The sequence below is a fragment of the Podarcis gaigeae genome (assembly GCF_964106915.1).
Source record: "Podarcis gaigeae genome assembly, chromosome: 2".
Taxonomy (NCBI): Eukaryota; Metazoa; Chordata; class Lepidosauria; order Squamata; family Lacertidae; genus Podarcis; species Podarcis gaigeae.
In genome coordinates, this window is record NC_139679.1 from 344,715 (window position 1) to 356,206 (window position 11,492).

Consider the following 11,492-nt stretch of genomic DNA (forward strand, 5'->3'; position numbering starts at 1 on the left):
TTTCCCAATATTTCGGCCATTTGGCCTCCATATTGAGTCTTTTCGGGGCCTTAGCCTCCATTGGTGATAGCCACCTTGGGGTCTTGTTTTCCAGTAAGTCTTTATATTTTATCCAGACATTAAACACTGCTTTTCTGACAACATGATTCTTAAAGGCCTTATGTATTTTAACCTTGTCATACCACAAGTATGCATGCCATCTAAAAGTATTGTTAAATCCTTCCAGATCTAAAACATCCGTGTTTTCAAGAAGCAGCCAGTCCTTCAACCAGCAGAAAGCTGCTGATTCGTAGTACAGCTTTAAATCTGGCAGGGCAAAGCCCCCTCTTTTAGCGTCAGTTAATATCTTAAACTTAATTCTGGGCTTTTTGCCCTGCCAGACAAATTTAGAAATATCTCTCTGCCACTTCTCAAAACACCCCATTTTGTCCACAATCTGTAGAGTTTGAAACAAAAACAACATCTTTGGCAATACATTCATCTTAATAGCAGCAATACGTCCTGACAAGGAAAGTTTCAATCTTGACCAAATTTCTAGATCCTTTTTAATTTCAGACCAACATTTTTCATAGTTATTTTTAAATAAGTTCATGTTCTTGGCTGTTATGTTTACCCCTAGGTATTTTACTTTTTTAACCACATTTAATTCTGTCTCTTTCTGAAACCTTTCTGATTCTGAAGAGGTCATTTTTCCCCCCCAAAACCTTGGTTTTTTGCTTATCAAGTTTAAATCCCGCCACCCGACCAAACTCATAGATCAGTTGCAATACCCTTTTAGTACTGGGCTCTGGCTCCTGTAAGGTCAATACTAGGTCATCTGCAAATGCTTTGAGTTTATACTGTTTCGCTCTGACCTGAATACCCTCCACCAACCGGTCTCCTCTAATCATATTTAAGAGCACTTCCAGGACCGATATAAATAGCAAAGGGGAAATAGGACAACCTTGTCGTGTTCCTTTTTCAATGTTAAACTCTTCCGTCACCACATTGTTCACTATCAATTTTGCCTTCTGCTCCGAATAAATTGCCTCTATCCCATTCTCAAACCCCCGCCCCACTCCCATTCCTTCCAGGTTTTTCTTCATAAACTTCTAAGAAATATTATCAAAGGCCTTTTCCGCATCTATAAATATCAAGACTGCTTTTGTGTTAATATTTGTCTGCAAGAGTTCCAAAATGTCAATAATGTTTTTTGTGTTTGCAAACAAATGTCTACCTGGGAGAAAGCCTGCTTGGTCCTTGTGAATCACTTCATTTAGCACTTTTTAAAATCTACTTGCTAAAATGTCTGCAAATATTTTGTAATCCACATTCAGGAGGGAGATGGGACGGTAATTCTTGAGTTGTGTCTTTTCGGTTTCTAGTTTAGGTATCAATGTGATGAAAGCCTCTTTCCACGACTCTGGTGCCTTCTTCCCTTCCATAATTTCATTACAAACCTCCATTAGTGGGAATATCAAATAGTCTTTCAATGTCTTATAATACTTGGAGGTGAGACCATCTGGCCCTGGAGATTTGCCCAATTGCATGTTCTGAATGGCTTCTTCAATCTCTTGTTGTGTTATTTTGTAGTTCAGGATAGTTCTATTTCGCAGGGACAACCTTGGTAGACCATTCTTCTTTAAAAATTGTTCTATCTCCAATTCATCTTGCGGCCCTTGTGTATATAATTGCTTGAAATACCTCTGGAAGCACTTTCTAATCTCCACTGGGTTCTGAATGTTTCTTCCTTCAATTTCTAGATTTGTTACCGTATTCAGTTTTTGTCTCTTTTTCAGCTGCCATGCTAGCAGCTTTCCACATTTGCTGATTCAAAGGATCTCTGTTTCATTAGCCTGACTTTCCATTCCACTTCCTGATTTATCAATTTTGAATATTGCGCTTGATAAAGTTTAATTTCTCTTAAAATCTCCTTTGATTTCGGTCTGGATCTTCTTCTCACCTTCTTCAATTTTCTCCAAAATCTTATCTTTTTTCTCATTCTGTGCTTTTTTCTTTATAGTGTTCTGTTGTATCAGAAACCCCCTCATAACCGCCTTACTTGCATCCCAGATAGTTCTTTTTTCCACCGTGGTGTTCAGGTTAATCTCAAAATAGTCCTTCAAAGCTTTTTGGGCCTTTTTAATGATCTCCTGATCTCTAAACAAGTTGTCATTCATCCTCCATCTAAAGGAGCCGGTTGGGGTTAGTCTCATGTCCATCTTCACGGCGCTATGGTCGGAGCAGGTCTTTGGGCAGATTTCCACTTTTTTTATCTTGGGTGCCAGGCCTCTAGTTGTCCATATTTGGTCGATTCTTGTCCATGTCAGTTGGGCTTCAGAAAAAAATGTTCCCTCTCTTCCTAGGGGGTTCTTTGTTCTCCAGATATCAATCAAGTCCATGTTGTCAGTAAGTTCAAAGAATGTTTTGGGTAGTCTGCCTTCTTTTGTTACATTTTGACTATGTGACTTATCCATGTTGGTTGATACCACCCCATTCATATCTCCCATCATAATGATGTTGTCATAGTTCAGATAGTCCAGCATTGTCTCATGCAGCTTCTTGTAGAATTCCGATTTTCCGTCATTTGGCGCATAAACTCCTAATATCAAAAACTTTTCTCCTTGGTTCTGGATCTCAATTGCCAGGATTCTTCCTTGTTCATCTTTGAATAATAATTTTGGTGACAGGCTCTCTTTTGCATATATCACCACACCTCTTTTCTTAACTCGATCCGAAGAAATAAATTCTTGGCCTAGTCTTTTATTTATTAACACTTTTCTGTGAAGCCTAGTCACATGTGTTTCTTGTAAGCAAATAATGTCCAATTGTTCTTTTTTTAAAATGTGAAATATCCTTCTCCTTTTCTCCGGGATGTTGGCGCCATTTATGTTCCATCTCAGAAGTTGCAAAGACATCCTGGATATATCTGTTATTGCCCTGGTGGTGGTATCTTTTTGTCCTGGTCTTCAGACCCCAAGGGTGTAGGTATAGATGCACATGATGGTCCAGCCCCTGAAGGTTCTTCAATCCCTTTCTGAAGGTCCTCTCCGTAGATATTCAAAAATTTGTCTCTGTCTTCAGCGGTTTTAATTTTCACCTTCTTCCCTCTGAACGTGAAAGATAGTCCTTGTGGAAATTCCCACCTAAAGATAATTGAGTTGCTCCTCAACAGCCTTGTTAGTTCAAGGTAGGTGGATCTAAGGTCCAGAAGTTGTCTAGGAATATCCTTATAAATCTCTGCTCTTTTGTCCGAAATTTCAAGTGACTTTCCGTAGTGTAGTCCTAGTATCTTGTCTCTTTCCTCCTTGGATCTCAAAGTAATCAAACAGTCTCTGGGCTTGTCCTTCCTTGTTAATTTCCCAAGTCTAAAGGCAGTCACAATTTTAAAGTCCTCTTCTTCCTTCAAGGGCCACCACTTAGAAAATTCCTTTGTCAAAAAGTCAATTAGATTTCCTTGTTTAGGTTCAAGTTCTGGTACACACCTCAATCTTAAGTTGTTTTCCCGGGCCCGAAGTTCGATCATAGACAGATAGGCCTGGTGTTCCCCAACCTGCTTGTGGAGTGGTCTTACCTCCTGCTCCAGTGCCTCAGTTTTCTGGATAGCTTCCTCTGCCAGTTTCTGGTTTTCTACAGTGGATTCAGTTAATTTGCCAATTGCTTGTGCGTTTGAAGCAACTTGCTCAGTTAATTTGTTGACAGAGTCTCTAGTCTGATCAATCTTAACCGTTTGTTCATCCACTTTTTTATCTAGGCCTTCCAGTTTTTCAAGTATTTTGTCTAATACTGAAGCAGGTCCCCCTGATGCCATATCTTCTTCCAGCAGCTGTTCAGCTCCCTCTAGTTCCAAAACATTGGGGGCAGATGATCTTCGTGGCTGTGAAACTAAAGTCAAGGTTGCTTGCTTTTTTCCTCTAGCCGCTCTTGTTTGTCTCGCAGTGCCGCTCATTCCAATTCTGTCTGCTAGTCAAGGTCAAATTAAATATGTTCCCATGAGAATCCACAAGCCCATAAAGTAAACTTTTAGGAGGAAAAGAAACCAAAAGGAAAGTCAAATGTAGTTATAAATCCAAAGTCCTCTAGAGGGAGCCCACCTATATTATCGGGGATAAATCAAATTATTTATCTTCCTTGTTTAAATCTTCAAAGTTTTCCCAAATTTCCATATTTACACAGTCCAAACAGCCTTTAGTTCCCCAAAAGACCTTCAGTTTAGTTGTATTTAGCAGAGTTGGTCTCAAAATGTAACAATGTCTCAATAAGTGCAGAATGTAACAGTTCAATGTAACAGTTCCACTAAAGCTCAGTTAATAATACCTTCAGCAACAAAATGTCAAAATCTTGCAATCTGACAGCTCTGTTATCCAGGCAGTCCGACTGCCAGGGATTCTTTATCAATTTGTAAATCCAACGGAGCAGGTATCAAACAGTTCGTATTCCATAATAAAGCTTTTAACAAGTTAAGTCCTAAAGCAGCTTAAATAGATGTGAGAATTGCTTGCCTTTTGACGCCTCTTCAAAGGCTCCAAACATCAAAGTCTTTGCTTTAAATCTTTAAGCAGTGGCAAGAGACGGACTTCCTGGTTTCTTGGGTAAGCACAAGATTGCTACCCGAATGTGGAACCCAAAATAAGGAGGCCAAAGTGCAAGGGAGCTCCTCACTATTTCGGAAGATGCCACAGTGACCATGGGCCTGAATTGTTGGTAAAAGGTTTCAAAAGCAGAGGAAACACTGACTAGGCCTGTGGGTCGCAGGGCACAGGAGGCTACCCTGACCCATCTTGGACACAGGACCCACTGTTGAATCATTGGCTGCTCTCAGCACTGCCACGGTGAGGTGGCGTATCCGGGATGCATTCTTGGGTGAGCACAAGAGGTGCCGCTGCCACCTGGGCTGCAGGCCTATATTGCCTATAAAATGTCTAAAAAGCATTGAAAAAACTGCCAAAGTCTGTGGGTTACTAGGTACCACGAAGGCCTGAGGCCCCTCTTGGTTCCCTTATGCCACCCCCAGATTCAGCAGGCATTACAAAGCCTGGGACCCCTCCTGGTTCCCTTGTGCCGCCCCAGATATAGCTGCATTTTGCTGGTTCTCTTGAGCAGACATAGTTTGATACCCTTAATTAGCCTGGTTCAGTAAAATCAACGCCAACTAGCTTGGATTATATGCGTGAGCTGCAAGCAATATCACGGTAGTTCAGTATTGTCTGCACTGGTAAGTTTAAAGGACTCAAAGATGCCTAACTAATCTCCAACAAATTGTATTTAGCTGCAAACAATATCACCATAGCTCAGTATTATCTGCACTGGATAGCAATCCAAAATACCAGCCCACACCTCAAAGCAATGTATTTAGAGGAATATTGAGTTTGTAATAAACAGAAGAGAACCTTTGATAATGTAAGCAGCTATGCAGCAAGCTAGAGGTAGAATTATAAATTGTAACCCAGCAATACAGCAGTGAAAAATGATAAATTGACTTATGCAACAAACCTATAAGCAAAGCAAAGCTCCGAAGAGCCCTTAAGCACTGTTATCAAAATCAACCAAATGAATTAAATTGCAGATTAAATATATACTTGTAAACTAACAGATGAAATACCTGAAAGAGGTGAACGTAGAAGAGGCATGGGCTATTTACTTTAGATTCCCTATAAACCTGTATGCAAAGCTCGCAAGAGATTGCAGGCGAAGAAACCCTTCAATAAATCGAATGATAGAAAACCCTGATCTCTTTTTCCTTATAACTATGAGTTGACTGTACCAAATTATAAAACTTAATGCCTAGACAGAGAGTAAATGACACAGCTCCACAGAGCACCGCCAGCTGAATGAAATAATTTGAATTCCAATATACTGTGCACTAATGCTTCAATTTAATTTAAATGCGTTTCGTAAATTCCCAGAATGAAATTCTTAAGAGTGTAAGTATAAACAAAAGCAGTAAATTAATTAGAGGATATTAATTCTAAGATCAGCCTAGCCAGAGACGCTGTAGCCAGTTCTATACAAGCTTATGCACCAAGAGGAGGGGCTCCCTGCAGCCCCTTGCGCACTCTTATTTAAGCTAGGCTCTTTTAATAATTGCGCTTTCATCCTTTGTTTATATTACTTATGTTTATTTCCTTTGCTTGTATTGTTTAGATTGCTTATAAATTTAAAACCAACGAGAAAGTGAGGGGCACTCGAAAAGGAGATAGCTCCCACGTGGTTTTGCCTCTTCTAAAGTGGTTGCCGCCACAAGGCCACGTGGGCAATCAAAATGGCGGCCGTAATGCATTCCCGTTGCCTAGCGACGATGAACATGCGGAAACACTTAACGCTAGCCCTTTAACACTGAAAAATTCCGCAGCCTCAAGAGCAAAACCTGCAGGCATTCCCCACATACCCCTTATGAACGTTAATTATTCCCCTGGTTTTCTCGCCGGTTAGACTTAAAAGGGAGGGTTTGTAAAATAACTTCCCACGTGGAATGCCTATAGTAAAATGGTGGCCGCCCAGAAGGCCACGTGGGCGGATGAAATGGCGGCCGGGGCACACTGGTTGCTCAGCAACAGCGCAGCTGCTTCCGACGCTTTCCAAGTCTAAACTTCCGCGTGAAAATAAAGCAGCCTGTAGAACTCACCCCCTCAAGAATGCTGCTGAAATGATTATTTAACCAGAAATTCTGCCCCTCACCCTGGCAGAAAAATGAAACACAACCGGCACAAAACGCAGCCTGCTCTCCTCCCGCAGCTGCCGTTCAGCCTAATTGCACCGCGCTCCCCTGCACAAACCCTTAGCTAAAACCTGAAGCCCCAACAGCAAAACCTGATTGGATGGGTGCACTGTGTCCTCCGAACGGCGTGGCAATAACGAAGAGGAGCCAAACGTTCTTCCTTGAGCTCCTTGCAGAACAGGCAGTCAGCAGTCGAGGGCAGGCAACGGATCACCAGAAAAAGCTCCACAAAGCTGAATAAATTCCTCTGAAGGAGGCATGCAGCAGCAGGCACAGCAAACTCCTGAGGGAAGGGAACTTGCACCGAAACACAGAGCTCCCTGTAAAACTGTAGACGTGAAAGAGATGCTGGAAGGAAAGCACACAAACACACACACACACACACAAAGTGATTTTAGCTCAATTACAGCTCCGGTGTTAAACTGCAGCACCTGGAATGGAGCGCAAAGGGGGAAACCCCCAGAAGGAGAAAAGCCCCACAAAACTAGAGATAACAACTCCTGAAAATCAAGCAGTTTAGAAATCAAGCAACACCAGCAGCGAATGCTGGAAATTCCCTGTAAAAGAAAGGGAGCTTTTTCTGTGAAGCTACAGCATATTGAGGTGCCCTGCAGCTCAAGAACAAAGGCAACAAAGAAGCAAGGTAGGAATGCTCCAGGCAAGGCAGATAAGATCTCCGACAAGCAGGAACAGCTGATATGCGGGAAACAAACGTGAGGGCTAGCAGGCGAAAGCAGGCGAAAAGAGGGCGAGCCCCCTCCGTGCCGGCTCTAAATAGGGCAAACCACGCCCCCCCCAACAGCCAGCTGATTGGCTGGCTGGGGGGGGCTGGCCCGGCCGGGATTCCCCTGCTCTTGCGGGGGCTGGGACCAGCCCCCGCTCATGTGGGGGTGGGCATGAAGCCCGCAACCCCACCTCCTGTGCAGGCCGGAAGTGGCTTTTTCTAGTAAAAGGAGAAATTGGACTTGGGGGGGCATGTTGGCTTCCCATGTGCGCCAAGGGCCTTGGGAGGGAGCTGGTGTGGAGGTTGTGAGATGCCACTTTGCCTTGAGGAACTTTGCATGGGGCAGGGGAGCAGCATGATCATGGAGCGGTTTGTGCTTGTGTGAGGAAGGATGCAAACTTGGGTTTGAGGCCCCGGCAGCGCTGGGAAGATTCTCCTGCCTGAAGTTCTGGAGAGAAGCTGCCAATCTGTCAGGTCTGTCTGTCTTGGTATAAGGCAGCTTCCTAAACCCAGGAAAGGGGGCTCATCTTCCTGCAGTGGGAAGCAATACTGCATTTTGCAGGGCTGGACGTGGTCCTCCGCTAAGGCCTTGGAGAAGCCAAATATAAGCTCAGCCAAATATAATATGTTTAAGTTGAAGAATGACAATGGAAGAGTGTGGTAGATCATTGCCAGTTTTTGATACTGGGTCACAGCCTACTTGAAGTTGATATTCTTTTAGCCCCACAGCCATATTGGTAGAATAACAGAAACTGAAGCAAGGAATTGCTTTGCTAGTTCATAGCTAAAGGTAAAATAAGAGGGAAATAATTCTAAGGACTTGGAGAGGAAGATATTTATATATAATAAATTTATTTAATACATAGACAATTTAATACAAATTGTTTGTACTCTGAATATGTACCGGTAAATAATTTATTTGATGGCTGAAAATGGTGTCAGGGAGAGGCACACGGGAGAAGATTTAAGAACAGAAACCAGCACTTATAGAGAGCCTAAAGAGATCATTAGCAGCCTGTCGTCTGACAGCCCAGCAAGTCAGAGGCAGGGAGGGAGGAGGATGAGCCTTGAACAAGTCATTATGTACACAGAGGAAGTCAGGGGCGGGGTTTCCGCAGACTTGCATGCTGGGTAAAAAAAAAGGAAAAAGAAATCAGACGCAGAAACTGTGCCAAAAGGGTCGGACGTTGATTGAAACACTGGAGATGCACTTTTTAACGTTGTCAATAAATCAAATAGATTGGAACTGGCCGTGAGCCCGGAGTTTTATCTATGCCAGCTTGACAGCATAAAGCCTCTGACAAATGATACCCAAAATGTACTTCTGAGGGTTGTGTGATAGATCTTTCACATGGTAAATAGAAGAGTTGGACTTTGCTTACTGTGAAAAATGTTTAATATGGTTTAATCTTACAAAAAACATTTTGTGCACATCATGTACCACTCAAGTTTAAATGATACTACAACATGGTGATTTAAATGGTGATTTAAATTTTTAACATTTGGTTAGCTGGCCTAAAAAGTGTGTTTTAATGCAGAATTTCTGAAGACAAGCTAGGAAACAATGCTCCCCAAGAGAAAGAAGGAAGGGAAAACAAACCAAAAACCGATCTCTTACTAGTTGTGATTGAAAAAATAAAACTGCTTCTGAGATCATACAATTTTTGGAAAGAGGATGTCAAGAAATCTGCAGAGAAGAAACTGTAAATATCCTTGCCTTTCCTTGCCTTTTACTCTTTTACTCAAGCAAAGATGGAGAACCTGGGGGCCTCCTGATGTTGCTGGAATACAGCTCCCATCTTCCCTGATCACACTGGCAATGCTAGCTGGGACTGATGATAGTTGGAGTCCAAAAACAGCTGGAGGACCACAGGTTCCCCCAGCCCATGCCTATAGTTAGATTTGTAAACTGCTTGGGGTACAGCTAAATATTTTCCTTTCCTCACTATGAGAAGCTATATTGCCACCATAACCACCAGCAGCAATAAAAATATTGGACTAGATTCAATTAAATAAGTTGTGCTAGTGGGAACCAGTATGACTCATGCTAGTGCAAATGGGCATGCCCCCCCATTCTGCTCCAGAGAAGCACATTGAAGTGGAAATCCTTCCCTTCAGACAAGCAGAAATTCTTACACTGATGGAATGATCTCCTTAGCACTACTTTGAACTCCACCCATTTGCAGAATAACAAAACACTTTACGCATTCCTGCTGATATCTATCAATATAGAATTTAATTTCTGAAGTGCTTTATTCCTCCACTTTCCTTCCAATTGCTCTCCACAGGGCTCCTTTCACATCCCCATTCCTCAGGCTGTAGATCATGGGATTGAGCATGGGAGTGACGACCCCATAAAACACAGCCACTACTTTTTCCTTGTCAGTGAATGTTTTGGCTTGAGGCCTGAGGTACATGGCCAAGGTTGTGCCATAGAAAATTCCCACCACAGCCAGATGAGAACCACAGGTTGACAAGGCCTTACTACGGCCTTGTGATGAGCGGATACGCAGAACAGCGACACCAATGCGACCATAGGTCACCAAAACAAAGGAGAAGGGGAACACCAGAGTGAAGACACTGGTTACCATCATGCTGACTCCACTGGCTTGGGTATTAGAGCAGGCCAATTTCAACACTGCCTGGAGCTCACATTTGAAATGATTCACCACATTGGGCCCACACAAGCGTGCCTGCATACTGAAAAAGGGAACAATGGTCAGGAGGAAAGAGCTAGACCACAGGCTGACTGCCAGAGAGATGCACAACTTTTGGCTCATGATTAAGCTGTAACGTAGAGGGTAGCATATTGCCACAAGACGGTCATACGCCATCATTGCTAGCAAAAGGCACTCGGCCACTGCCAAAAACAGAGCAATGCTCATTTGTGCAAAGCATCTGCCCTTGGAGATTGTGGGCCTGTCTGTGAAGCAGTGGGCCAGCATCTGTGGGACAGAGGTGGTGACATAGCAGACATCAATGAGGGAGAGGTTGCTGAGGAAGAAATACATGGGTGTATGGAGGTGCGAATCCATCACAATGAGCACCACAATAAGTCCATTCCCAGCTACAGCAACCACGTACATCAGCAAGAAGAGAATAAACAAAACAGCACGTGCTTTGGGGTTTCTGGAGAGGCCTATTAGAACGAATTCAGTCACTGCAGTTGTGTTGCCCCATTCTTCCATGTTACCTGTAAAAAGTGATATCAAATATCATTGGACCTCATGTAGGACATTCCAGCCCTTCTGTTTATTTCCTCAGTTGTGAAATGTTATAAATGGAAAACAAATTAAAAGTTTATGTGTAGAGATCATGACTAAGTCCCAGCCACTAATGAAAGGCAAAATGTAAAGCTTTTGTTGATTAATCTAATTTTGTTGTTGTTTGGTCGTTTAGTCATGTCCGACTCTTCGTGACCCCATGGACCAGGTCAGATCCCCTTAATGGATCACTGCCTTGTCATGGTGAAGGGGCTTGAATAACTCAGCGAAGCTATGAGCTATGCCGTGCAGGGCCACCCAAGATGGACAGGTCATAGTGGAGAGTTTTGACCAAACGTGATCCACCTGGAGCAGGAACCGGCAAGCCACTCCAGTATACCTCCCAAGAAAACTCCATGGATAAAGACAACAGACATATAATCTAATTTAGGTGATACATTAACATTCACCAGGTTGTACTGCAAACTGACTAACATTTGATAGCAGATTAAGAAATTCAATTGGCTCTGTGTAATTAGGAAAGCATAGAGGGTATTTTCCCTTTCTTCATTTGCATTTGGAAGGGTGCATTGTACTGGTTTGCACTATGCAGAAGCAGTGGAGAAAAAGGTCCATGTGTTCCCTACGAAATCTTTGGAGTAGATAACACTTTCCCTCCATTCTACTGAGTATTGGATATTGTGTATGCATCCATTAATGCCAAACAAGCATAGATCCCCAGGTCACAACATGCATTGGGGGGCGACAACCATACATTCGCCACCAGTCAAGCCATGAAGGGTGAAATAATTTGCAAGCAAACTCACTCCACCTCACCCAAAGCCTCATTTAATTCATGTTGTAATGA

General features: G+C 42.9%; 1 protein-coding gene across 1 annotated transcript; it reads right to left on the bottom strand.

Annotated features, from left to right (window-relative positions):
- Positions 1 to 8,740: 8,740 nt before the first annotated feature.
- LOC310836226 (olfactory receptor 13H1-like) lies at positions 8,741 to 11,197 on the bottom strand. Its single transcript, XM_083721153.1, has one exon. It carries the CDS (start codon positions 10,607 to 10,609, stop codon positions 9,674 to 9,676), a length of 936 nt encoding a protein of 311 aa, XP_083577279.1. The 5' UTR covers positions 10,610 to 11,197; the 3' UTR covers positions 8,741 to 9,673.
- Between the last annotated feature and the right edge of the window lie 295 nt (positions 11,198 to 11,492).